Source organism: Dicentrarchus labrax, unplaced genomic scaffold (assembly GCF_905237075.1).
Source record: "Dicentrarchus labrax unplaced genomic scaffold, dlabrax2021, whole genome shotgun sequence".
In the NCBI taxonomy this organism is placed as follows: domain Eukaryota; kingdom Metazoa; phylum Chordata; class Actinopteri; family Moronidae; genus Dicentrarchus; species Dicentrarchus labrax.
Genome location: NW_026136707.1, coordinates 12,399,325 through 12,421,795, shown reverse-complemented (window position 1 = coordinate 12,421,795; position 22,471 = coordinate 12,399,325). Strand labels below are relative to the sequence as shown.

The window sequence follows — 22,471 nt, the reverse complement described above, 5'->3', positions numbered from 1 at the left end:
GCAGTGCACTTGGATTTTACTTTATTTTGCCTTTTTTTTTCATTTTTAGTTTAGTTTTTTTAAATCAAAAGTCACCAATTGCCCACAGTAAGCACTGGACAATGTTCAGCAACAACAATAGTCTGACAATTACCAGGCTAAGAATGAAGCAATAAAGAGGCAGCTTAAGACAGAAAAAAAATGGAGCTCTCAAAACAAGAATGTGGAGAAGTCATTGTCACTTACATTTAAAAAAAAAACACTTCACTTTATTCCTGTGTGAAAGTTTTCTTGCATGTACTCATCGCTACTGTAAGATGTTTGAGAGGGTGAACCGACAAACACACCAGGTCAGACTGATTGGCGTGTCGGTCAGTAAATGTCTCGGAGGCCAAGACTTCCACGCCGAGCGGAAGAGCTGTGAGCCATGGTGACACTGTAACAGTAGAGCAAGTCTGTCAACCACTGCTCCCTGGTCGCACCACGGGAATACCTCTGAAACACACACACACACACACACACAGAGACACAGACATCAGGTGAACAGCCTCCATGAGATGTTAACAGACTTAATCTCTCCGTCCCAGAAGCCTTAAAGTCCATCCCATTTGATGTCTGAGGTGTATTTACCGTGAGGTGTTGTATGATATCCTGCAGCAGACCGGCGTTGGCCAGCAGATGGTTGTGGAGCGGCGCGTGTTGCAGCAGCATTGACAGGATCTGCCCGAGCTGTGGCAGCTCCTCCTCATTCAGATCTCCAACACGCAACAACTGCAGAACCATTCGCAGCAGGCGAGGAACGGTGCTCAGTGCTGACACACAAGCACCCCATATTGCCTCCCTGCAAATGTGACGCAAATTGTTGTAAATCTTCATCACTTTATGATGCAAACTGCAAACTGCTATTAAGGTCAAGATCTCCTATCAACAGGAGATCATTTCAAAACACAGATCAGTAATGGTACGTGTCGAGGGGGTTTTTTTGGATGCGAGGGGTCGCGCCACTTCCCAGCATTGGATGCTTGTAGTTATATTGACTGACAAAAGGCTACAACCCCATTACAACCACGTAAACACTTCTTGACTACACCTGATTGGACAATTTCTCTGTCTTAGTGTTTTTAATTAGTTCTTAATAATTTTACTGGTTGTCTGTGGCCACTACGAATTAAAAAAGAAACAATAATTAGGCCCCAGTGAGGATTGAACTCACGACCCCTGGTTTACAAGACCAGTGCTCTAACCACTGAGCTATAGAGCCCTTGTTAAGGACATCACCATGAGATCATAATATAAAGATACACTTTAAAACAATCATGGGTGTGGTGCCAGACTAGATCAACCAGTTACAGGTCTGTCTTGAGCTTTGTTATGCAGCACCAGCTGGTTGAAAGTGTTCACATGATGTAAATGCAAATCTCAATGAAATCAAATATTTTTCTACTGAAATGTACCGATATAAAAAATGCATATTAAATGCATTGCATGGCTGCTCACATAGACAATGACTGATCCTGTGGACATTACGTTATGTTGTAGTCATTACACACACCTTTTGTGGTTGGTTTCAGCAGGTAACTCCTGCTGCAGGGTGATGAGCAGAGCCAGCAGGCTGAGGCAGCACTGAGACAAGAAGCGCAGCACAGGCTCAATGGGCAGGACGGACAAGTCCAGTAATCTGGATACAGCTCTGAGCAGCCCCGCCGCCATACTGTCAGGCACCAGCCCTAACTTGGTCTGAGACACACACGGAAGCCGTTCAGTATGTTTTCAAATAAAGATGACAGCAGTAACACATAAAGAAAGGCGGTTCAAGGAATAAAACAAGAACAAAACCAACTAAGATTGAGAAATCCTTAATGTAATTTTCCTGTTGAATAAATACAGTTTCTTACCAGATATTTGCAGATGCCATTTTGCAAGATGTCAAAGCACTGAGATTTTGAACCCAGAGTTTCCAGACTGTGACACACTTCCTATGAATCAAACGAAAAGATCATTTAACATCAAACAAATGTGCTTTTTCCATAGAATTTAATTTTAGCAATAAAATGTAACCATGATGTTTTAAAAAAAAACCTTGCATTGTGCTTTCAGTTGGAAGATCTGAAAGGTTTTCTGGTCTAATTTTCTGTTGAAATCGTTGCCTGCATTGGATAATATAAGGGATATTTTTCTAAAAAAAAAAAAGTCCCAGAGGGAGAACTACACAATGCCTTGATTTCTTATGACTACTAGAGCTGTGAAGTATAGATTCTTTTGTGTATCAAATAATGCACAATTTACGCTAAAAACATGGCATAAGTTTATGTTTCTGTCACAATTCTAGGAGTAAGCAATACATTGACCCAAATCCTGTTTCCAAATGATTGTCATTCCCAGGTGTGGATCGATCTTCTTAAACATTGTTCAAAAAACAATGACAGGGCGGTGAAATGAAATAGCAGTCATGATATTACTGACAGACAATTAAAGAGCAAATTAAGAAAATACTTTATCAGACAAACCACACTGCTGCTAAAAATAAATGGAGAATTAGGACACAAGAAAGCATACCAGAGTATTTCTACATTCCTGTCTGGATGAAGAGAGGCCTTCACTTCTTCATCATGCCTTCAACAAAGAAAACTAAACAACAAAATTTCATTCATGCTGGAATCTCGTCTTCACTGAAGACAAGATGGATTTCAGGCCTAAGAAGCCGCCAAACTTTTGAAAAGTGAATAACAAGGCTCAGCTTTTCCTCATTAACTTCAAATCCAAATCAAATTTCTCATTAGCTTTTATCAAATTGAGGTGTGTGTGCGCGCTGAAGTGCGGGAGTGGGTGCGAGCCAGTGTGTGTCAGAAAGGTGCACCTGTTGGCATTCTCGCCGTCATTAAAAACAATCCTGTCTCATTAGTCGAACCAGAGTTGACACAGTCCGTCCCTTAATGCTGCCCCCCCCTTTTGCCACTACGTGTCCCCTCCCTCCTCCTTCCCGCCACTTGCCTGTGATTGACTCAGACAGGGAGATGAGAGAGGCAGGATCTGAGGGCTTAATTGAGGAGCTGAATTAGTGATTATAAGCCCCCCACTTGCTCACACACTCACACACACTTGCCCCGGGGCATAGTTACGTTAACTGTAATTTCTGTGCAGAAATGTCACACTCCCATCATGCCATGGGCTCTCATTAGCATTTGTGCATATCCGCTATGCCCGATAACCACGCATCTCCAACCTGCGCAACGCGATAAAGGTTCCCCTCTCAGCCGGAGTGCCACGATAAAGCTTCCACCCTCTGAGCTCTATATGAGAGACGGAGAGGGACCAGGGGGGGACTGAAAGACCATAACTGTGTCCAGAATATCAACACTTTTCAATTTTCAAAACAATGTCTTTTCTTCCTCTTCCTTAACCTCCTAGTCTCCGTCCCTTCTGGATTCAAGTGTTTCTGTTAGGCTGCGACATTGGTAAGAGTTGCAATGTAGTATGTGAGGTTTGAAGTAACGGTAAGAAAGACCGTGTGCAGTGAACGCACCTCAACAACATCCCAGTGGTGTGTGAATTGCTCCAGCGGGGTCGGGTAGAGGCTGAGGGGTGAGAGAGGGGAGGGAGGCAAAGCGTTCTCGTCGCCGGCCTCCTGCAGGGAGGTGAGCTTGTCGGACGAGAAGCCCGTCAGGGTGGAGAACAGGAAGCTGATGTAGTCCACGTCCTGCAGAGCCGCTTCCTGGCTCCCAACCGACCAGCTACTCAGCGATGACCTGGAGAGCATAATCAGTGAACACGTTACACAACTGGCGGCGCAAGAATCTGCGTTCAACTTAAAGCTGGAAAGCCACATCTTTCAGAAGATCAAACGTTTTTTACAGATTGTAATTTGTGCAACCTTTTGCTTTTCCATTTTACACTTTTTGGACACACTTATCGCTACATTCATTTCCAAATTTCCCAATTTTTCTGCTTATATATTCGTTATCACATCTCATCGAATGATTCATAATGCTGTGTTTTGTAAGAGCATAGAGTGCACGGATACATAGTTATAAAAGATTCTTCCTTCCTTCTTTTGAGGGGAGGATAGATATGTAACAGTAAGAAATGTGAGTGAATAACAAGTGTTTTGTGAAGCCCGGGAGGCACATGCAGACAGAACGGTCTTCTCAATACTCCATGACGACTCTGCATTCCTGTTTCCCAAAGAGCTCTTTGTATCATACCCATTACACACACACACACACACACACACACACACCCCATATGAACTCAGCACTCCCTCCGCTCAAAATTTGTATAACACTGCCCCACTGACACGAGCAAAAGGTCAGACACACAAAGGTAAGGTGTGGGTGTTACAGAATATATTAAAAAAAAAAAAAAAAACAGCTTTTATTATCACCACTAAGTTAAATATCAAATATACAGGGCATCCACATCAGCACCTGCCAATAGACAGGTGAGAAACCAGATAGAAATGTCAGGAGCTCATCTGTGAAAGTGCAATACTGCCATCTGATGGTGCAAGGAGTGTGCTACCCAATAAGTTTTAACTGTTTGGGTCCAAATGTAAGGGCATTGCTGTGCTTTCTAAAATCTCTCATAACACCCATATGCCAATAAAATTGAGTTCATGTGGCCTCCGCAGGTGTGTAGGGGTTTTAAAGCTCACCTAAGGTGTATGATACGAATCAGAGAGGCAGCAAGGCCAGCAGAAATCCGTCCAGCGGTGCAGCAGCAGCTCAGATTGGCCAGAAGAGACTGAGACATCTTGGGAAGGAAGTAGAGGAGCTGCACCATTTGTTGCTGGGACTCTGCTGGTAGCAGCACCACAACTCCTTCCTGTGGATCTTCACACACACACAAACACACACTTCACATGTAATTATGCAGAGAGAGCCATGCACTGCACACTCTGGGGATATAACATGAAACTCTATCAAGAAAATTAAAGCAAATACCAGGAAAGCCAGAATATGTTCAGACTAGTAAAAAAGAGACAGACAGACGGGCATAGCCACTACAGTTAGGGCTCAGATAGTGTGTGTGTGTGTGTGTGTGTGTGTGTGTGTGTGTGTGTGTGCGTGATGTTCTGTCTGTCTCTGACGCACATGCTGATGTCAGAAGCCCTCAGACAAAAGGAGTCTTGTGATGGTGAATTGCTGGCTCTGCGGCTGTTTCTATCCGAATGCTGGCTGACTCCCCCACCCCACACACAACCCCCCCCTTCTCTCCTGGCTCCCTCCGTCACACACCAGCCTAACTATCTGACCATCCTCAGAGCAGTGGATATGGTCTTATTATTGCTTTCCGCCTCTGGTTGCAGTTCAGTTCCACAAAGTTGTCTGAGGTGAGAAACATGGAGTTACACCGCCCCCTAGGGAAACGAAAGTGTAACTTGTACTTCTCTTGGCTCAGTCACATTTTTCTTTTTGGTAATCTGATCATTTTTGCTGCATTCTGTATTATATTGGACTGTTCATGCATATGAAAATTATTATGTAGTTTCACATTTATTTTTCATTAATTCAGTTCTGGAAATATCTGCATCTCCCTTAAATTAAATGGTCCTAAATTGGAAGCTGGAGCTGAGTAGGAATTGTATTTAAAAAGCCAGATAAAGACCAAGAATATCCCCCTAGTCCTCAAGACTACTATGACTCTCTTTGGGTTTAAAGTTTCAAACTTTCCACCTATTACCACACCTTAACTACCACTTCAGGTATTTGCCAGCTGGTGGAAAACACCGGCTGGGAAATCACTGCAGTAGGTTAGTGTAGGTTTCCTTTGAAAACATGGTTGTGATATAAATCTAATAATGATATATAAAAGTAATAATTATATGTGATGTTATAAAAACAGATGTTTCTGTGAAAAGTTGCCCCTATCACTTTGTTTTTCTCTCTTATCGTGTCTGCGTACCGTAGAGCCTGCAGGCGTGTGTCTGCAAACTGTTGAGCAGGTCTTTGTGACCTCGAGAAGCGGCAGCCTGGATGGACAGGATAAGTCGTGTAGAGAGAGCAGGGTTACGGTGACCAAGCTGGGCCAACTGCACAGGGAGAGAAGCCAACCAACGACACAGCACCTTACTCCTGCAGAGAGAGACAGAGGGAGGGATAACATTCAGAGGTGCATGTGAACCAAATGCAGACAGAGTTACAGTTAGGGACAATGTGTCTGGATTTAAAAAGGCACAACTGAAGGTTTCGGACCTCGATAGACCAATTGTTGCATCTAAGCAAATGTAAATCTGTTTTTGTTACATCTTTATGGGCCTTAATCATAAATTAGGAAGATTAGAACACTGCTTTCTTTCTTAGCGCTCCACTTAATTTACACATATAAGAATTATTAGTTTTCAGGCGGTGCATCTTGGATGAATTAGCTTGAGTAAGAAGATTTCATGAAGACAGTACAGCACATGATCATCATAAACCTTTCCTGCACTTCACTGCTCCCTGTCATTGATTCATGCTTTCAATTGCTACAATTTTTAAACTGGAAAAAAGCATGATCAATGTTCCGGAAATGGAAGTGTTCACAAAAACAACCAGCACAACTGAATTGTAGATGGTGAAAAGGAAGTGTAGTTGCATAAGCATTCTTTATTTTATATCTATAATGCACAGTTTTAATAATTGCTAATAAAGTTTGTGAGTTTCGAGAGGAAGTGAGTTTTGTTAACTAAATATTCACACATTCATTTGATCAGATTTATCAAAAGATTCTTTGAAATATAAATGTAACATTTAGGAGGATCTATTGGCAAAAATGGAATATAATAATATTCATAACTGTTTCCTTCAGTGTATAATCACCTGAAAATAAGGGAGGGTGAAGTGAGGGAGTTGCATTCTGCAACTACAGCAGTAGATGCCACTAAATCCTACACACTGGACCTTGAAGTTACCTTGCTATGTGTGTGTGTCCTTGCTCCTGCAGGTACAGCTTGCTGTAGAAAGACAGCAGCAGCGATCGTGTCTGTAGCATCAGGTGCTTCTGCTTATAGTAGATATACACCGCTGCCAACAGGTCCTCTGTCACTGCTGCACAAATATAAACACACATATAGATATTCATTTTAAAATAACTTAGTTTACAAACTAGTATCTGGATACCCATAATCTTGTTATAAAGCACTGAAATAAACACTTATATCCATTCAATTTGTGGGTGTGTTCTGTAACACTGAACTCTTCTAATCTTATTGAATTTACGCTTTTGACACATGCTTACTTCTACTCCTCTGTGTGAACACCATCTTCCACACAGTACCCAGCAGCATGTGGAGCTGCCTGTAGCTCAGTTTCACTCCACTGCCCAGAGTGTCTCGGACAAACGTCCTCAAAGGCGTCAGCCAGTCTCCGTCCATCTCTCGACCAAGTCCCTGCCTCTGGCTGAGGGACACCATGACCTGGCAAAGTGTGATGTTTAGGGCCAGAGGCTCCACTGTCAGTCCTGGGACAGCTGCAGTCTGCTTACTCCTAGAGGACAGGAGGTGGGATTACAGTAGTTACAGTTAGTTGAGGTCTTCAGATCACAGATCCTTGGTAGTTTATACAGTGAAAACATTAATAATTGGTATTTAAATGATTAAGGATGTAAGTTTGTGGCATTTGATCAAAAACGCAATGCCACAAGTTTGAAATTATTTTCTCCTCTCATATAATATGCATAACAATGTTTCACTTATATAAAAAGGGGAAGGAAGTATGTTTGTTTGACATATTACCACAAATATTCCTTACCTTTTGAGATCAACCTTCTTTTTATGTCTGGGTGTGTCCCGAGCTCCATAGGGAAAGTTTTTCAGGAAGTGCTGCTTAAAATCTCCAAGGTATTCTTTATGGAACCATGCATCCTACACAAAGACAAGTCATTTTTTAGTAAAACTTTTTTTTCTCCAAAAACTGTGTGACATTTGTGCGCTCCTCTTCTCACCAGTGCAGCTTGGTGCTCCTGCTGTGGTGCAAGTTTTCTCAGCAGCTGCAGAATAGACAACACCTGGAACATTACTGACATGGCATCTGGGGTGAGCAGGTGAGCGCCCTCTGTGCTGTTCCAGGGACAGTCACTGGTGCTGGCTTCCACCCACACTTCTAGTAGAAGAGGCACCAGTGTGGCTGCAAAGGTCTGTACAGCCTCAGCTGAGTCCAGACCCTCTCCCGCTGCAGGTCCAGGGTCCACCTCTGGTCTATATGGAAAGAGAAGAAAATGAAGAATATGTTAAACATGAGATATAATAGTTTAACAAACAAAGTTAATAATTTGTTATGTCACATACAACCATTCAAGAGTTTGGAATCGCTTGCAACTAAAGCTTGATTTGGTATATTCAGCTGGCTGAGAGGACTACTCTCTATACCTGAATAGTATTTCATGCTTTTAGGTTGCAGAAAGTCCTCTTTACAAATAGATGTTTTTTTATATGAAGGCTTTAAAAAAAGTTATGTTCTGTACATACACCAAACACTGGCTGTAGTTCGTAGTTTGTTTGAGTTTTTCCTGAGTTTCTGGGCAACAGTAATTTCTCTTACACAATTAACAGCCTGTTATGACAGACGCCAGCCATGTTCAGTTAGCTGCAATCTGAAATTTCACCACTAGATGCCACTAAATCCTACACACTGTTTCCTTAAATAAGAATGTAAGAAATCACCAGTCATTGGTAAAATAAACTGGAAGCTTAGCATCAAAATCTGTGCAGATTTAAATAGGAACAGGTTCCTGTTTCAGTGTCAAGTGCACAATAATGCGTTTAACAAACTGGAATTAACAAGTGTGTTGCTTTCGTAAAGCTATTCTTAAATATTAGGAATACAACATTATTCTCTGCTGTCATGCAGCACTGTAGGAACATCGACTCAATGGAAGTTTTATCAATGAATTATTATTCTTTTGGGGTCAAAATTATTTTAAATATAAATAAAACATTTGGTGTCACAATTATACAGTTTTATCTATGTTAAAACAGCCATTATTGAAGGAGAATAACATCAATATAACAGGAGATTACAAACTTTGGAATGGCATATATAAATTCTCATTCATATTCCTCGTACTGTACCGGAGTCTAAAGGTGGACCGTGGCGTTGGTTTGGCCCCAGAATGCTCATACACCTTAACTTTGACTTTGCTGTAGGTGAGCTCTTCCCAGTTGAGATACAGAGGTGTAAGCCTGCCTTCTCCACTGGAGCCAAACACTCCTTCAGCCGGGACAAACATATCACCTTCCTCCACTGGTCTTTCCTCAACTACTGCCTGCAGAAAGCGTCCAAGCCTGAAGTACAAATGACACAAAACAAAGGGTTAGCAGCTAGAATTATAATTTAACTAATCTCTTCAGAATCAGTATGCACACGGCCTCCATACCTGAGGAGCACTGAGAGCCGCCACTGTTGGCTAGTCACAGCCCTGCTAGGGTTGACTGACAGCGCCCAGGTCCGTCCCTTAGCATCCTGAGCCTTTTTGGCTCCTCCGCTGTTTTGCCTGTGAGAGATCAGCTCAAGGAAGTTTGTGAGGAGGACTGCAGGCCGCGCTGCTAGCAGAGCAGGGTAGTGATCCAGCAACACATCAAGGACCTTCATGGCGTCCTCATGGATGCCCGCCTCGATGTGGGTCATGGCACAAGACAGGTGGGCGCTGAGGAGCGGGAAAAATGGAGCCACTCGTTCTGCAGGCACAGACTGTGCAATGAACCTGGAAGCAGTGCACAGTTTGGGCCATGACATTTGAGAAAGAAACAAGAGTTATTTTTACCTTATTGTTGTATTTCTGTATCACAGCTGTGTCACTAACCTGAGCACACGTGTAGCTGCCACACGAACGTTGCCATCCTTGTCTGTGAAAACAGCCGCCACTTCAGAAAGCAGGCGAGAGAGATGCTGCTCTAACAGAGAGGGATTATGGGACAGCAACTCTCTCAAACCCAACAAGGCAGTATGTTTCACATTGGCATTGTAATGGTGGAGCTGAGACAGGAGGTCCTGGTGAACGTGGGAGGAAAGGGAGAGAAAGCAGACACAAATGAATTTGAAGCGGAAGCATGCTGGTTAGTTTGCTTACATGTGAAACACAGACGAAGAGCTTACATTGATACCAAGCTGTCTGTGTGTGGTGGGGCCACTTGTGTCCCTCTTCAGCTGCTCAGAAAGATGGATTCCCTTTGTGCGGAAGTTGGTGTTGGTGGCATTATCAGCTTTGGGCTTCGTCTTTCCCACCTTTAACTTGACCTTCTGGAAGTCATCCTGCCTCTTCTTCTTCTTGGACTTCATATCTGCTTTCTATAACCTTACTGATGAGGTGAAAGGATGACACTGAATGAGCGCATTGATTTCGGTGAGAAACATATGTTTGAACTGGGCTGCAGAAGCATTCATTAACACATTTTACTGCACAAATTGCTCGATTTCAGTCACAACAGGAACAGGACAGCTGCACCTATAATAACCTGAGCCATGTTAGATAGCTTGTAGCTAACTACCTCGCAGCCTGGTTCAGCATCAAGAATGACAGCTCTTCATTTTACTTACCACAGAAAAAGGTCTTGGCTTCTACCGTCAGAGGTTTGTGCGGCATCAAACACCCACTCTATGTCTAGAGCTCGAGAGTAGCCCCCCCACTGCTAATTATCAATACATGTAGAAAGAAAATATATTCTGTATTCAATCTCGTGCTGAAGCGTTGGGTCCTCGGTGTGTGTGTGTACATGTTTACAAGCCTCGTTAGATGTGTAGAGCTCAACGTCTGCGGGGCTTACAGTATAACCCCTGGGAAGCAGTAAATGTTGTTTTTATTTATTTTATTTTAATTGTTTTTAATATTTTATGCAACCACTTTTAATTTGCCCCCAAGTGTCCTGGGAAATATTTTCAATACCTTGTTCAATTTGTTCCAGCAAGTTATTATGGTAGACTCCGGTGTACAAAACGAACGCACTGTATAGTTGCCCGCACAAGTGCCTTAGAAAAATTTAACGTATTAATTTCTTATGCCTGGCAAATGCCTCATTGAATGCGACACGTTTTATTTAGTTTTGTTATAAAAAAGCATATTTGGTTTTGATATAAAGCTCAAAAATAAAATAGAGTTGAATTTAGTTTTTTGTGAACTGGCGAAAACACTGCTACCAATTCTCCCCGAAGCGGCTGTCGGCATTGTTTTCTTAACATCCTTGCTAGCTGCTAGCTGCTAGCTGCGCACTCCTCCTGAACTTGTGGCTGGAGCAACTCGCAGTCTGCATTAAAGTATCTTGGGTAGGGTAGGTAATATTAATGTACTGTTTTACTAGTGGACACACCTCAGATATTTGGCGTTTGGACTTGTTTAGATATTCTTTTAGAGCTCGCGTAATACTGTTAAATACTGTGTCTAATCTCAGGCTCAGCAGGCCTGAAATGAAACCACACATGTAAAACGAAAGTTAAACTAGATCGCTCATAATCTACTAAACACTAATGAGAACGTGTCTCTGTCTTTAAGGGGAGTTACTTGGCATGTGAATTAATTTGTATCCGGTCTCCTTCTTTGTCCCACAGAGGAGAAACTGAGGAAATGGAGGCTCAGGCTTCAATAAACCATCCTCCACTAAAAAATGGGCCGCAGCCGAATCAGAGGAGAAATGCCAGGGTAAGTGTCACACTTTTAGGCTTTACTTTAGCACCACCGTCGACAAACTATCCATAACTAAAAACATCACAGCTAAAAGTACACCTACAATGCCTCACATGTATGCTGCTGATCGGTCATGAAGGAAACGTGATTTCCTTCTGATGTTTACATATTATTGATATTGTGCACTGGCTGTTGTGATGATGATGATGATGTTGATGATGTTGTTGTTGTTGTTGTTGTTGTTGTTGTTGTGCCTGATGGAGAGAGCCAGGCGGCAGCAGTCCAGGTGGACTTGGTGCCAGCCTCTGTGCTCTCAGGCTTGGTTGTGTTTGTGCTGTGGTTTATGAAGAAGACCCCATTCAGTGGTCTGGACCTCACATCTGTGGCCTGTTGTCACTGTTATGGTTTAAAGGAATTTCTTTCTTCTCAGATTTGACGTTGAGCTTTATGTGTGATGTGAACTTGGTTCTCTGAACCAGTGTCTAATGGCGTGGGTTTTATTTATGAGAAAGTGCTGTCATGCTCAAAACCAAAAAGACCTAATGTCTAGCTTCAAAATGTTCATTTTAAAAGTTACTTGCATTTTTACATAATATATAAATAAGCTGCAAAACAGACTATTACTGCATTGATTACTACACACTAATAATAATAATAATAATAATCCCATAAATCCCATTGTTAAACTTTATAATCACCTGACTGTGAATTTGCTGTATAAGTTAATTCATTAAACGCACAAGGGAATTTTAATTTATATTCAGATATTTTACTTTTATGATCTACATGCAGCATTTGAATTTCCCTTGTGACTTGCTGCTTGTTTCTGTCTACTATCTCCTTCGCTTGTCTGTTACCAGGCTTGATGAAAGGGTATGTTTGGGAGTTTTATTGTTTAACAGGTGCCTTCAGTTGAAGTGGTTGGGCTGAGGGCGCAAATCCAGCTGGAGCTAGCTCCGTGTTTTTATATATTTAAAACTGACACCACTCTCTTTGCTCTTTCTGAAAAGGGGCTGAATGTTTAGTTGTTATCGCATCATTTGTGTTTGCTGTTTTTATCTGTCAAACCTTGAGTCAGGGCTCCCAAACACAGCTCGCTGGGTGTAAGGCCACAATACACAGTGGTAGAAGAGCAAAGATTTGGTCTCTCATTCTCCTGGGAATTTACTGAGGTCTTGACCTCAGTGTTCTTTTAATGTGGCCACTGTTGACATGTCTGCATATTGAACGTTTGTATTTTAGCCTTTATTCAGTATATCAACTCTTTCTTCCTTATTAAATAAGTAATGAAGTGTTGCTGTTCTACATTCTCATTTATGAGAATTTAGACTAATAACCAGACTACATCATTTAGACCACTTATACACTTGTCTCTGTGACTGTCGCTGCTTGATGCAGGGGTCATGGAGAATGAGGAAATGCTCTATGGCATATATAGTGTGGCGGACATGGACGAGGAGTTCAGTCCTCTGCTAAGTGTCATCCTGTCACTAATGCCTGTATGTGTCTCTCTCCTTCATGTGGGTTTATTCCCTCCATTGACAGAGAAAGCAGCCGCAGCATTCTGCTGATATAGGTAAGTCCTTTATACACGGTGCCACTGCCAGCGCTGAGAGTTGAAGCTTGAGATCTTGACTTCCTTGCTTCATGTCATGGGTGGAGTTGTGCTACCACTCTTTCAGACTTACACTCTCAGAGATGAGGGGCTGTTGTGGTGCCATCTATGGTTTTGGTCTTTGGACATCAGTGTTTGCCACTGCAGAAATAGTTTTGCACAACATTTCCAGTATCTTGCTACAAGTTTTCTTTTTATAAAATCCAATTTTTAACATTGAGAACATTGAAAAATATACTGAACAATTTTAGAAATGCCAACTCATTCTCTTAAGATGTTGCTACATTGAAGACCAGCACCATAAGCTCCATAAGTCCTTAGTGACACCTATATGGTCTCAAAACGGCGGGACATACAGTGGTACAACCATGCATCTGCGATGGTTGCTGATAAACTTTTAATGCACTTTTGTGCTGTGATCGTTGTACTGTTTTTTGTTTTTTTCCCAATAACATATTTTTAACACTGCTACATGCAGTATTCATTTTTTATTCAGTTGCCTGTGCTACACTGGCTTGAGTCATAATGTGCTGTATTACATTATCTTTTAAAACAAGTATACCTTACCTGCCTACCAGAGTATTTTATTTGCGTTCACAGTTGGACTGCTTCATTAGTGCGACACAGGAGTGATACTTCTGTGGTTGGGCACAATGAGAAGTGATGAATTTTAGGAGTTGGTGTACTGCTGCCCAGTTCGGGTCTAATTGGGGGGTTAGCCGAGAACTGCCGTTTCCGTCTTCCCCCAGGCTTCAAAAGCACACATGAGGAGTTTGGGTTTCTTATGGTTGTTCAGTTATTCTAGACAGAATAAATTGGCCATCAGAGACTGCTGGTAGTGTAAGAACACAACACACTGTCTTAACCTCAGTGTCTTCTTTACTATGATTATTACGATTACAGCTTTCTCCCCAGATATTTTTAAAGAAGTGGCTCATTGAACTAGTTTGTTGGACCTTGTTGTCTCACTCATAAGTTGTGAACCATTATAAAGCTTTTGCTTTGTGCTGACCACTGTTGTGTTTTCCCAGTATTCACCAAAGGGACATCCATACAGACCTTGCCCTCTCTCAGCAAACAGTTGAAGGGGGTCACAGAGTGTATCATTGGTAAGCAGGGGTCCATTTCCACATACATCAACATAACCTCCTTCTCTTCCTATATATAAATGCATAACCAATGATCATCATGTGTCTGCAGGTCTTCAGTATGTGTGGGAATACCGCAGTCCCAGTAAATCTGTCCCACCACACTACCAGTGCAAACTCTGTGCCGTCTCCCGCCTGCAGCATGATATGCTTGCCCACGTGAAAGGCTGGAAACACAGCTTCAGATACTTGGTGAGTATTGTTAGTTTCTCAGTCTGCTTAAAAAATGTGATTTTGCAAGTTATTTGTAATATTTACATATGTCTCTGCCTTATACACAGAAAAAGGCCCATCCTGACAAGGTCACCCAAGAAGAAGAAGAGGCCATCAAAGACCCTGCTGTGAGGAAGGCAATTAAAGAAGTTGCAGCTGAGGTGGAGAACACAGAGGGGAGGGGACAACTCAAGGTGAGTGTTGGGGCTCATATCACTGCAGCAGTGGGTCAAAAAAAAGATTGCGATATTGGCTAGATTGTCATGCTTATAATGATCACTGTGCATTAGTGTCTCTGGTGAAGAGGTGCTTTGGCTTAGAGATGTTGCTACACGTACTGGTGAAGATCAAATGTGATCTAGGAGGTCCAGGTTAAGTTCTACATCCACAAACTTGATGCCTTAAGCACCAAAACACTGCATAGTGGTTTATAATACTATGAGGCAGGATGTCAAAACTGTAAAGTTTTGGGGGTTTTTTTAGCCCTCACTTTCTCATTGAAATGAATGAGAAGGTGGTGGTTTCTGTGAAGCAATGCTATGATCAGTCCAAAAATGGATTTCACATTTCTCTCTTTTGGCTTTTAGGTGATTCTGAAGGAGCCCTGTGAAGTACCTGCCTTCAAAGGACTCCGTAAGTTGCTGCGTAGTGATTTAGTTTAGTAATAAAGTATTTGCTGTTGGTTGGTTACTTGAGTCTTGAAAGTCTCATATGTCCTGTCCTCTCTCAGGTTCTGCTGCTCCTAAAGTTATGCCTCCACCAGCACCAGGGATGGGACTAAAGGGACCGCCATTTGGTGAGTCATTTTTATTATTGAAGCATAATCTGTGTAATAGTGTGCATTTATGCCCGTTTCTATGTAATTACTGTTTGTGTATTTAAATAATGTAGTAAATGAATATGTCAATCTCACAGGTCCGAGGTTCTCTGACCCAAGGTTTCCAGGGGAGTTTCCTCCTCAGGGGGGTCCACTCTCTGACTATCCAGCTGGAGACTATGGGGAGACTGGCTTTGGAGGCTACTCGACCAGGCAACATTTCCATGACTCTGGTATGGATAGAAGACCTTTCCCAGATGGTATGGGTCATTGCCCAGCTGGAGATGTTTTTGGATCAGGTGGTGGAAGAGATGGCTATGGAAGGAGTGGAGTACTGGAGCAGACTCCAGGCAGAATGTATCCTGATGAGTACCGGGGCAACCAAATGGGGAGAGGCTTAATGGACAGACCAGTGGACAAGCCACTGGACAGGCAACTGGACAGGCCACTGGACAGGCCAGGCCTAATGGGGCCAGCTCCAGAGAGTAGCAGCCATCCTAATGCACTACTCACTTACCTGGTATGTCTCCTTCTAATTTCTCTCTAACTTACCAAACGTATTTAGTTAAATTACTCACATTTGCATTTAAACATACAGTAACTTGTCAAAATGTATATTTAGGATACTTTCCGGATAGAGAATGAGAGTGACGCACAGCTGGTGCTGAAGGTGACACAGAAACTAACAGATGTGCTGATGGAGTACAGGCTGAGGAGCGTATCGGCGGTAAGGAGCTTGATTATAAAAAAACAATCCTGTCGTCATATCTTGAATTTAAAATCAAATGTTAAAGACAACTCATTAAATCTAGGATAGTTGTAATTTAATTTAGAATATTATAGTATTATCAGTCACTCTGATTTTCAGTTGTTGTATTAACTTATTAATTGATAAGTCTATTTGGTACCATGTGCATTGTCTCTTCCTAAATGTTCTGTCTTCTCTGTTTCCTCCTCAGGGTTCTAGTCTTAATAGCTTGTCAATGAGCTCCACAAGCTTCTCCTCCACACCCTCCAGATTGTCAAACAGTAGCGACCGATACTTAAGTAGTCTCTCAGGTATGTCAGTCTCCTCTCAAACTTTCCATTTGAAGCATCTCAAATGTAACAGTCATGTAAATTCATAGTCTACAGCTGTTGTGATACTCTCAAAAATGTAATGTCACACTATTGACAAGCCAACCGCAGGGGATGGCAAGCCACAGCCGGAGCTTCACGTTATCACATCGTTTCCAGTGTATGTTTTTTAAGATGCGAAAGCATCCCAAAGAGGCTAGGCTGAAGAGACTTGACACAGCAGTGCTGCTCAGCATCCCTCAATTCACAGCCCAGGATTACAGTACCACACAGGAGAAAGTTATGCAGGGTTTGCCTCACTGGCTCTGACGCGAAACACCAGGGGCCAGATGCAACTCTTGAGATTCGTGACTAAAACTGTGTGTATCTCAACTTATATCTCATGTCCACCTTATCATTTCACCCGCAGTTATCTCTTGAAACTGTGTGTGCATTCTCTCTGCACATTCTTCTTTTATAAATACCATTTTATATGTGGGGAAAGATGTACGCATGATTATTGTTTATACATCTGGCCCCAGTAGTCTTGTAGTAGAAAAACAGACTGGTCCCCTGATTATTCCAGTACACTATGGCTGAAGGGTTTTTGTCCCGCAGCTGGGTCGAGCTGAGTGACCCTGTTAACTGGTGGCTTTCAGCGCAATAAGGTCACCACAGTTAGTTAATAAATTAAGCTGAAAGTCGTCCTTTAACAGGGTCACAGGCCCAGGAGGCAGGAGGAGGGAGAGGCAGGTGATCAAATACAAGCAGATACTGAGATGAAACGATGAAATGGCGTCATACCGTGCTGTTGAGCGACCTGTGGTGGCAATTTCTGTTTAATAAAGCAGTAGTAAGTAAAAGCTTGTGTTTCTGTAAGTTTATTTAGGATCATATATGCGTCAACGGTCAGCATTTTAATCCCTGCTTGAGCGTCACACATTATCTAAGTTAAATATTGTCCTGAGTTCTGGGACAAACGGATAATGAGACGACAAGTCTTATTTTGTCCCTTTTCCTTGGACATTCAGTGTGGCTCCAACACTCAGCTGCTTACCTGAACAAGTGTGGTTACGAGACAGTTTATGCATGTTATGGCTTCTTGGTGGTTGTGTAAGGTTTTTGTTTTTTGTTTTTTTGATGATGATGATGAAATTTGTAGTTTCTTAAAAATTTCCATTACACATTCTGTATTACCACAGGGACAACAGCCCCTAGTACAGTCATGTAATAGTATTTGTTGGTTGGAAGATGCAAAAGAAAGTTATTTTGCTCATATTTGAAATCGCATTGAAGTCAAAATATGAGTGAGACACCTTTCTTTGCTGCCCTTTGTGTTTACTGTTCACATTGTCTCCCTGCAGGTCCATCCAGATACTCTGACGGTCCATCCTCATATTACAAGTGACCATCACAAGATGTAACACCTCGATCTTGTCATCGCTGTCTTACATGCGCATCAGACACAACTGTCCCGGAGTTCAAATCTATTGATTTTGTGTAAATTTTTATGCTTTTAGGTATAGTTTTTTCTGTTGCTACCTAGTAGTCCCTTTTTTTTTTTTTTTTTTAAATGTCTTTGACTTCTTTAGATTTGACTTGGAAAGTTTTACACAAAATCACGTGCATGTTTAACTGATCGTAAGTGTGTGGCCACTGTGAATTTCCCAAGGTCCAATTTTATTAAAAGTTATAGAGAAACTTTTGTGTGTGTTAAACCCTGAAATTGTTCAACCCAAATGTGACTGCAACTTCCTTCTTTAGAACGTGTTCTTCAGTTCTTATGCTACATAGACAATAATGGAGGATGCTCCAGTAGGTTCTGAATGGAGTCCCAGAAGTGTTCAAGACACTTTACAAGCCAACTTTCAGTGAATGCATCAAATAACTTGAAGCATCCCATGATTACAGTGTAAAACATATCTATACATTTCCTCCTCGGTGTACAGTTGAGGTTGATTCCGACATAAAAAGCTCCCAGCAGTTTCTAAGTGAATCTTGTTCAGAGATGTTCCCTGGGGTTTTTTTTACTTGGAAGGTCTCTTGGTTAAATAAATGGGCCATAGATCAGAGTAAAAAAACATTTATTTTTAAATGTACAGAGCGTTCACAGAGGAAATGTGCGATTGTGATTGAGTATGATGAAAACATTCAATAACTGAGAAGATGCAGTCAAGCAGAACTACAGTAGGAAGACAAAATTGATTGGAAAAGAGCTCAGAATCAGTCTTTGGCCACGGAGTCTGCATTCAAACATTTCTTGCCAAGATTTCCTCCATCTGCTTCACATTTATGCGGGTAAGAAGCACTTTAGCCCCCAGGAAGTCCTGACCATGAAGCCTTTGAGCCAGTGCAGCGACCTTCTGTGATTTAAAGTGAACCACGGCCTCACCAATACCCTTGCCGTCAGCGTCGAGCAGTAAGGTGACATTGCGATTTTTCAGTCTGAATTTGCAGAAAAGGCTTTTTATTTGATTTTTTTGTACATCTGCGGGCATGTTGCTGACAAACAGGTATGTCTGAGCTGCTGGGTCCATGTTCTTCCTCGGTGCTTCTACCAATGACTCATCTGGTCCTGATTTTCTTTTTCGACTTGGTTTCTTCATTGCATCTGGAAAAAGATTCTTAGGATGGGCTTTGGCCATCATGTCCCTCATCATCTTCCTTGTTATTGACGAGACCTCAATGGCATCAGAGCCCACGTGGCAGCCATTGAGATTCATTGCATAGTCGTAATCCTCACCGCGGTTAAAAAAAAGAAATGCTGTGTCTGTTCGGTTGCCTTCCTTGTCCAGCAGATGTAGTACATTTTTGTGTGCAATGTGTGGACATCCAAGCAATTCTTTTATTTCAGTCTTTGTCATTGTTTTGGGTAGATTACTGACCATGACCGTGTAGTCCACAGTTGATGATAAGGGAGCAGTTGAGTCACCATTAGATCTTGGCTTTTTTGGCGATTTAAATGACCAGCGGTTGCCAGGATGTCTCTTGAGCCACGGTGCAGACACGGATTTGTGTTTGTGGTTTGCAGTTTCCCTAAGAGGGCTTTGCCTGGGTTTCACGCTTTCCCCAACACCCAAAGCAGTCTCACATTCTTCCAGTGCACCAGTCCACATCTTCTCAGTGCCTCCACGTACCTCCACACTGATGGGACCCAGCGACTGTTGGTTGAAGAGAAGAGCTTCGCATGCATCCTGCTCGCTTGCGAACTTCACAAGGCAACCGTGGCCAAGTCCCAACTTCACATTCACTATGACTTCCTGTACAGTCAACCCTCTGAAAAAACGGCTGATGACCTCTTTTGTAGCAGAAGCTGGCAGACCGAAGAGCCTGACATAGCCTGGTTTTGAGTTCAGAGTTTGCTCTTGTCTCCACACTTGATCAGACACAACTGTGCTTTCAGGCTCAGGGAAACCAACTCTTGGCACTGCTTCATTGTTTTCTCTTTGTTGGGACGACTGGAGACCTTGAAGTATCGTACAAATCCCGAGAAGAAAAGCAGTACTGGAATCGATTGCATTTGAATCTTGTGCGTTTGACGTATCTGGATGAGGAAGATTTTCAGTGTTGGGATTAAGCGTCCTTCTAGTAGGTGATTGATTAGAAGTATTTGGAGTTTGAGACCATCCATTTAAAGGTAGCGGATTTGCATCTGGAGATAGATGGGGTCTCTTGGCAGTGAGCTGCGTGGGGGAGAGTTTCTTTCTCTTTAACATTGACTTTAATTTGTGCTCCAGCTCGTCCATGCTACTTATGTGCAGAGTCACCATTGACCCTTTGAGAAAATTGCCAGTGAAGCGCATGGCAAGCTGGGCATCTTTTTCAGTGGTGAATGCAATAAAAGCCTCTCTGAGACTTCCTCCCACTATGTACACTCCACCGTCGGGTATGTGAAGGCATTCAAAGAAAGTCCGTATATCTTCAGTACCTGCCTTCACATCGAGGCCTTGCATTCGCAGGATTATGGTCATGTTTCATACCAGGTCTGGCGGTGTCTGAAAATTGAGACAACAATGGTGAAAAACACAAAATGCAAGGTATGGTTTTAACCTCGAGATATTCAGCCAGAAAACACGTGCGACACAGGAAGCACTGCAAGAAAAAAGTGAAATGTAGAAAACAGCAAGTTTTCAGTCTCCATGAAACGCGCGCAAATACTCACCACAGCCGGATACAGAGGATACCTGCTGACTTGTTGCTGTCCTTTCTCAAGTCAACCGAGTTTATAGTCTGAAAAATGCGGTCAACCCTCATTCCTCCTCGCCTCCCCCGCTCAGCTCCGACTGCACTGTTTTCCCTCCCTTTATGTTAATTGGCTCCTGAAATGTGTTTAATGTGCTTTACCGCCACCTACAGGGCCGGAGTGGAGGCTACAGTCAATGCATCTCCACAAATAAATGTTAGACAGTATTTAATGTATATCTCTGCAGTAATCAGCACTGCATTAACTGCATTCACACATAATGCACTGTCTGCTATTTATGACAGCAATATTATCTTTGTTTTTAATACGTTTTACCGGTCTATGTCTAATAAGATAAGATATGATGTACTTTTTTTGATCCCCCGTAGGAGAAAGTCAAGTTAGACAAAGCAGCATAGGGGAATGTAGTGCAAAGAGTACAGAAGTGTAGAAGTACAATGAGAAACACAAAATAAGAATATTATAAAATATAATCACTGTAACTATAAATGAAAAAATATATACACTATATGCAATATGCAGTAAAATGGTGTGCATTGCAATGTGCTATTTGTGCTAAATGCTTTCAGTTCAAAATTAATGAAACCTTAAACGTTTTCTGCAAAAGAGAATTTTGACCAACAACCTTTCACCATAAAAAGGTGAGATTCTTCAGCCAACAAGGGCTGGAACCATGACCCAAAAACATACCACAATATTCAACAATTATCCAAACATTTAGTAATCAAAAGTGTTTATGTTTATTTAAGGATCCCCAGTAGAACCACATGTGCCATTAGTATTCATGGGGTCCTGAACATAGAAACACAATACAGACGATAAGAAAGTAGCCTAGAGACAACAGATACACAAATGACCGAAATGAATCATGAAGTAGTAACAGACCTACCAGTACATTCAAACATACAAAAAAAACACTTTGTTATTAATGATATGTTTGGGTCGAGAATTCCAGAGACAGTGAGCTCATTTTGTGCGGAGCGTTGCTTTTACTTGGCCCCCAGGCAGCTGCATTGGTTTTCTTTTCTCTTCACACCTTCTTCCCACAGTAACAATCATTGATCATCCACATATTGATAGAAAATGTCAAGACAGTCTTTTTAAGGCTTCTAACCTTCTCGATTCCTTTGAGCTCAATTCACCTACATTTTAAAATCTCACTTACTCAATCTCATACTGTTGTGGTCTTGTATCCCTTGAGGACTATGCAAACATGTTACCGTACTTTGTCACAAGGAAGTGAATAAGATACAGCCGCAAAACTGCTGCTTTCATTTCCTGCCAAAAGTCCCCTATGACTCACCCATGTGGAAAATTACGAAAGAATCTTAAGATAAGACGAAAGAAAAGCTGTCAACCCAGTCTTAAAATGAACCTCTGTGAAACAGGTTATTTAGTAACAACAAAGTTTATATATTCTGTTTAACTATAGATCCTGTATTGTTTTGTTATTATTTGTGAATAAACTTTTGCCTTAGTTTTCAAACTAAAAAGTAATGCATTTTAACTAATACTTACCACACTATTTATCTCTCTTCCGTTCCTTCTAGTCAAGCTCTCAAATGTCTTTCTTGTAGTCCACAAAACTACAAATTATTTCCTTATATTCCCTTACTGTTTACTTTAGTCCTTGTACCTTTACTTCTATCTGAAACCCCGTCACTATCCAGAGGAGACAGTGACAGTGGTCTGATGTACGTGCTTAATTTTTCTTCTTCCATTAAGCCACACCCACCTAGAATCAGCACACACTGCTCATCTGTGATATTGTGCATATTCTTTGTCTTGAAGCATGACAGAGGGAGGAATATTTTCTGGGCACAGGTGGGATTGGGGATAATTTAAGA

General features: G+C 41.9%; 3 protein-coding genes and 1 non-coding gene across 7 annotated transcripts; 1 reads left to right on the top strand and 3 right to left on the bottom strand.

The window, feature by feature from the left end:
- Positions 1–4: 4 nt before the first annotated feature.
- On the bottom strand, positions 5–10,677 carry tex10 (testis expressed 10). The gene is made up of 16 exons (XM_051406513.1): positions 10,491–10,677; positions 10,050–10,252; positions 9,757–9,944; positions 9,331–9,657; positions 9,026–9,238; positions 7,900–8,152; positions 7,707–7,819; positions 7,195–7,442; positions 6,869–7,004; positions 5,881–6,050; positions 4,631–4,808; positions 3,503–3,725; positions 1,875–1,955; positions 1,532–1,716; positions 610–820; positions 5–474 (listed from the first exon to the last, which is right to left on the bottom strand). Exons 2-16 carry the CDS (start codon positions 10,230–10,232, stop codon positions 352–354), a joined length of 2,832 nt encoding a protein of 943 aa, XP_051262473.1. The 5' UTR covers positions 10,233–10,252; positions 10,491–10,677; the 3' UTR covers positions 5–351.
- trnat-ugu (transfer RNA threonine (anticodon UGU)) lies at positions 1,168–1,240 on the bottom strand. The gene has a single exon. It is a non-coding gene; the product is annotated as a tRNA-Thr (tRNA).
- Positions 10,678–11,064: 387 nt separating the features above from the next.
- si:ch211-197h24.6 (uncharacterized) lies at positions 11,065–18,125 on the top strand. Of its 2 annotated transcripts, none has more exons than XM_051406529.1 (12): positions 11,065–11,213; positions 11,496–11,586; positions 13,117–13,147; positions 14,218–14,295; positions 14,387–14,526; positions 14,616–14,741; positions 15,135–15,180; positions 15,278–15,343; positions 15,463–15,884; positions 15,987–16,091; positions 16,324–16,423; positions 17,785–18,125. In XM_051406529.1, exons 2-12 carry the CDS (start codon positions 11,512–11,514, stop codon positions 17,826–17,828), a joined length of 1,233 nt encoding a protein of 410 aa, XP_051262489.1. In that variant the 5' UTR covers positions 11,065–11,213; positions 11,496–11,511; the 3' UTR covers positions 17,829–18,125. The 2 variants fall into 2 exon arrangements, with proteins under 2 accessions (XP_051262489.1, XP_051262488.1); XM_051406528.1 differs by having other exon boundaries at positions 11,096–11,218.
- A 362-nt stretch (positions 18,126–18,487) lies between these two features.
- Positions 18,488–22,328, bottom strand: rbm12ba (RNA binding motif protein 12Ba). 3 transcript variants are annotated; one of them, XM_051406522.1, is made up of 2 exons: positions 22,143–22,328; positions 18,488–20,415 (listed from the first exon to the last, which is right to left on the bottom strand). In XM_051406522.1, the coding sequence occupies exon 2, from the start codon at positions 20,389–20,391 to the stop codon at positions 18,670–18,672; it is 1,722 nt and encodes a 573-aa protein (XP_051262482.1). In that variant the 5' UTR covers positions 20,392–20,415; positions 22,143–22,328; the 3' UTR covers positions 18,488–18,669. The 3 variants fall into 3 exon arrangements, with proteins under 3 accessions (XP_051262482.1, XP_051262484.1, XP_051262483.1); XM_051406524.1 differs by lacking the exon at positions 22,143–22,328 and adding an exon at positions 21,790–22,127; XM_051406523.1 differs by lacking the exon at positions 22,143–22,328 and adding an exon at positions 20,583–21,783.
- Positions 22,329–22,471: the final 143 nt, after the last annotated feature.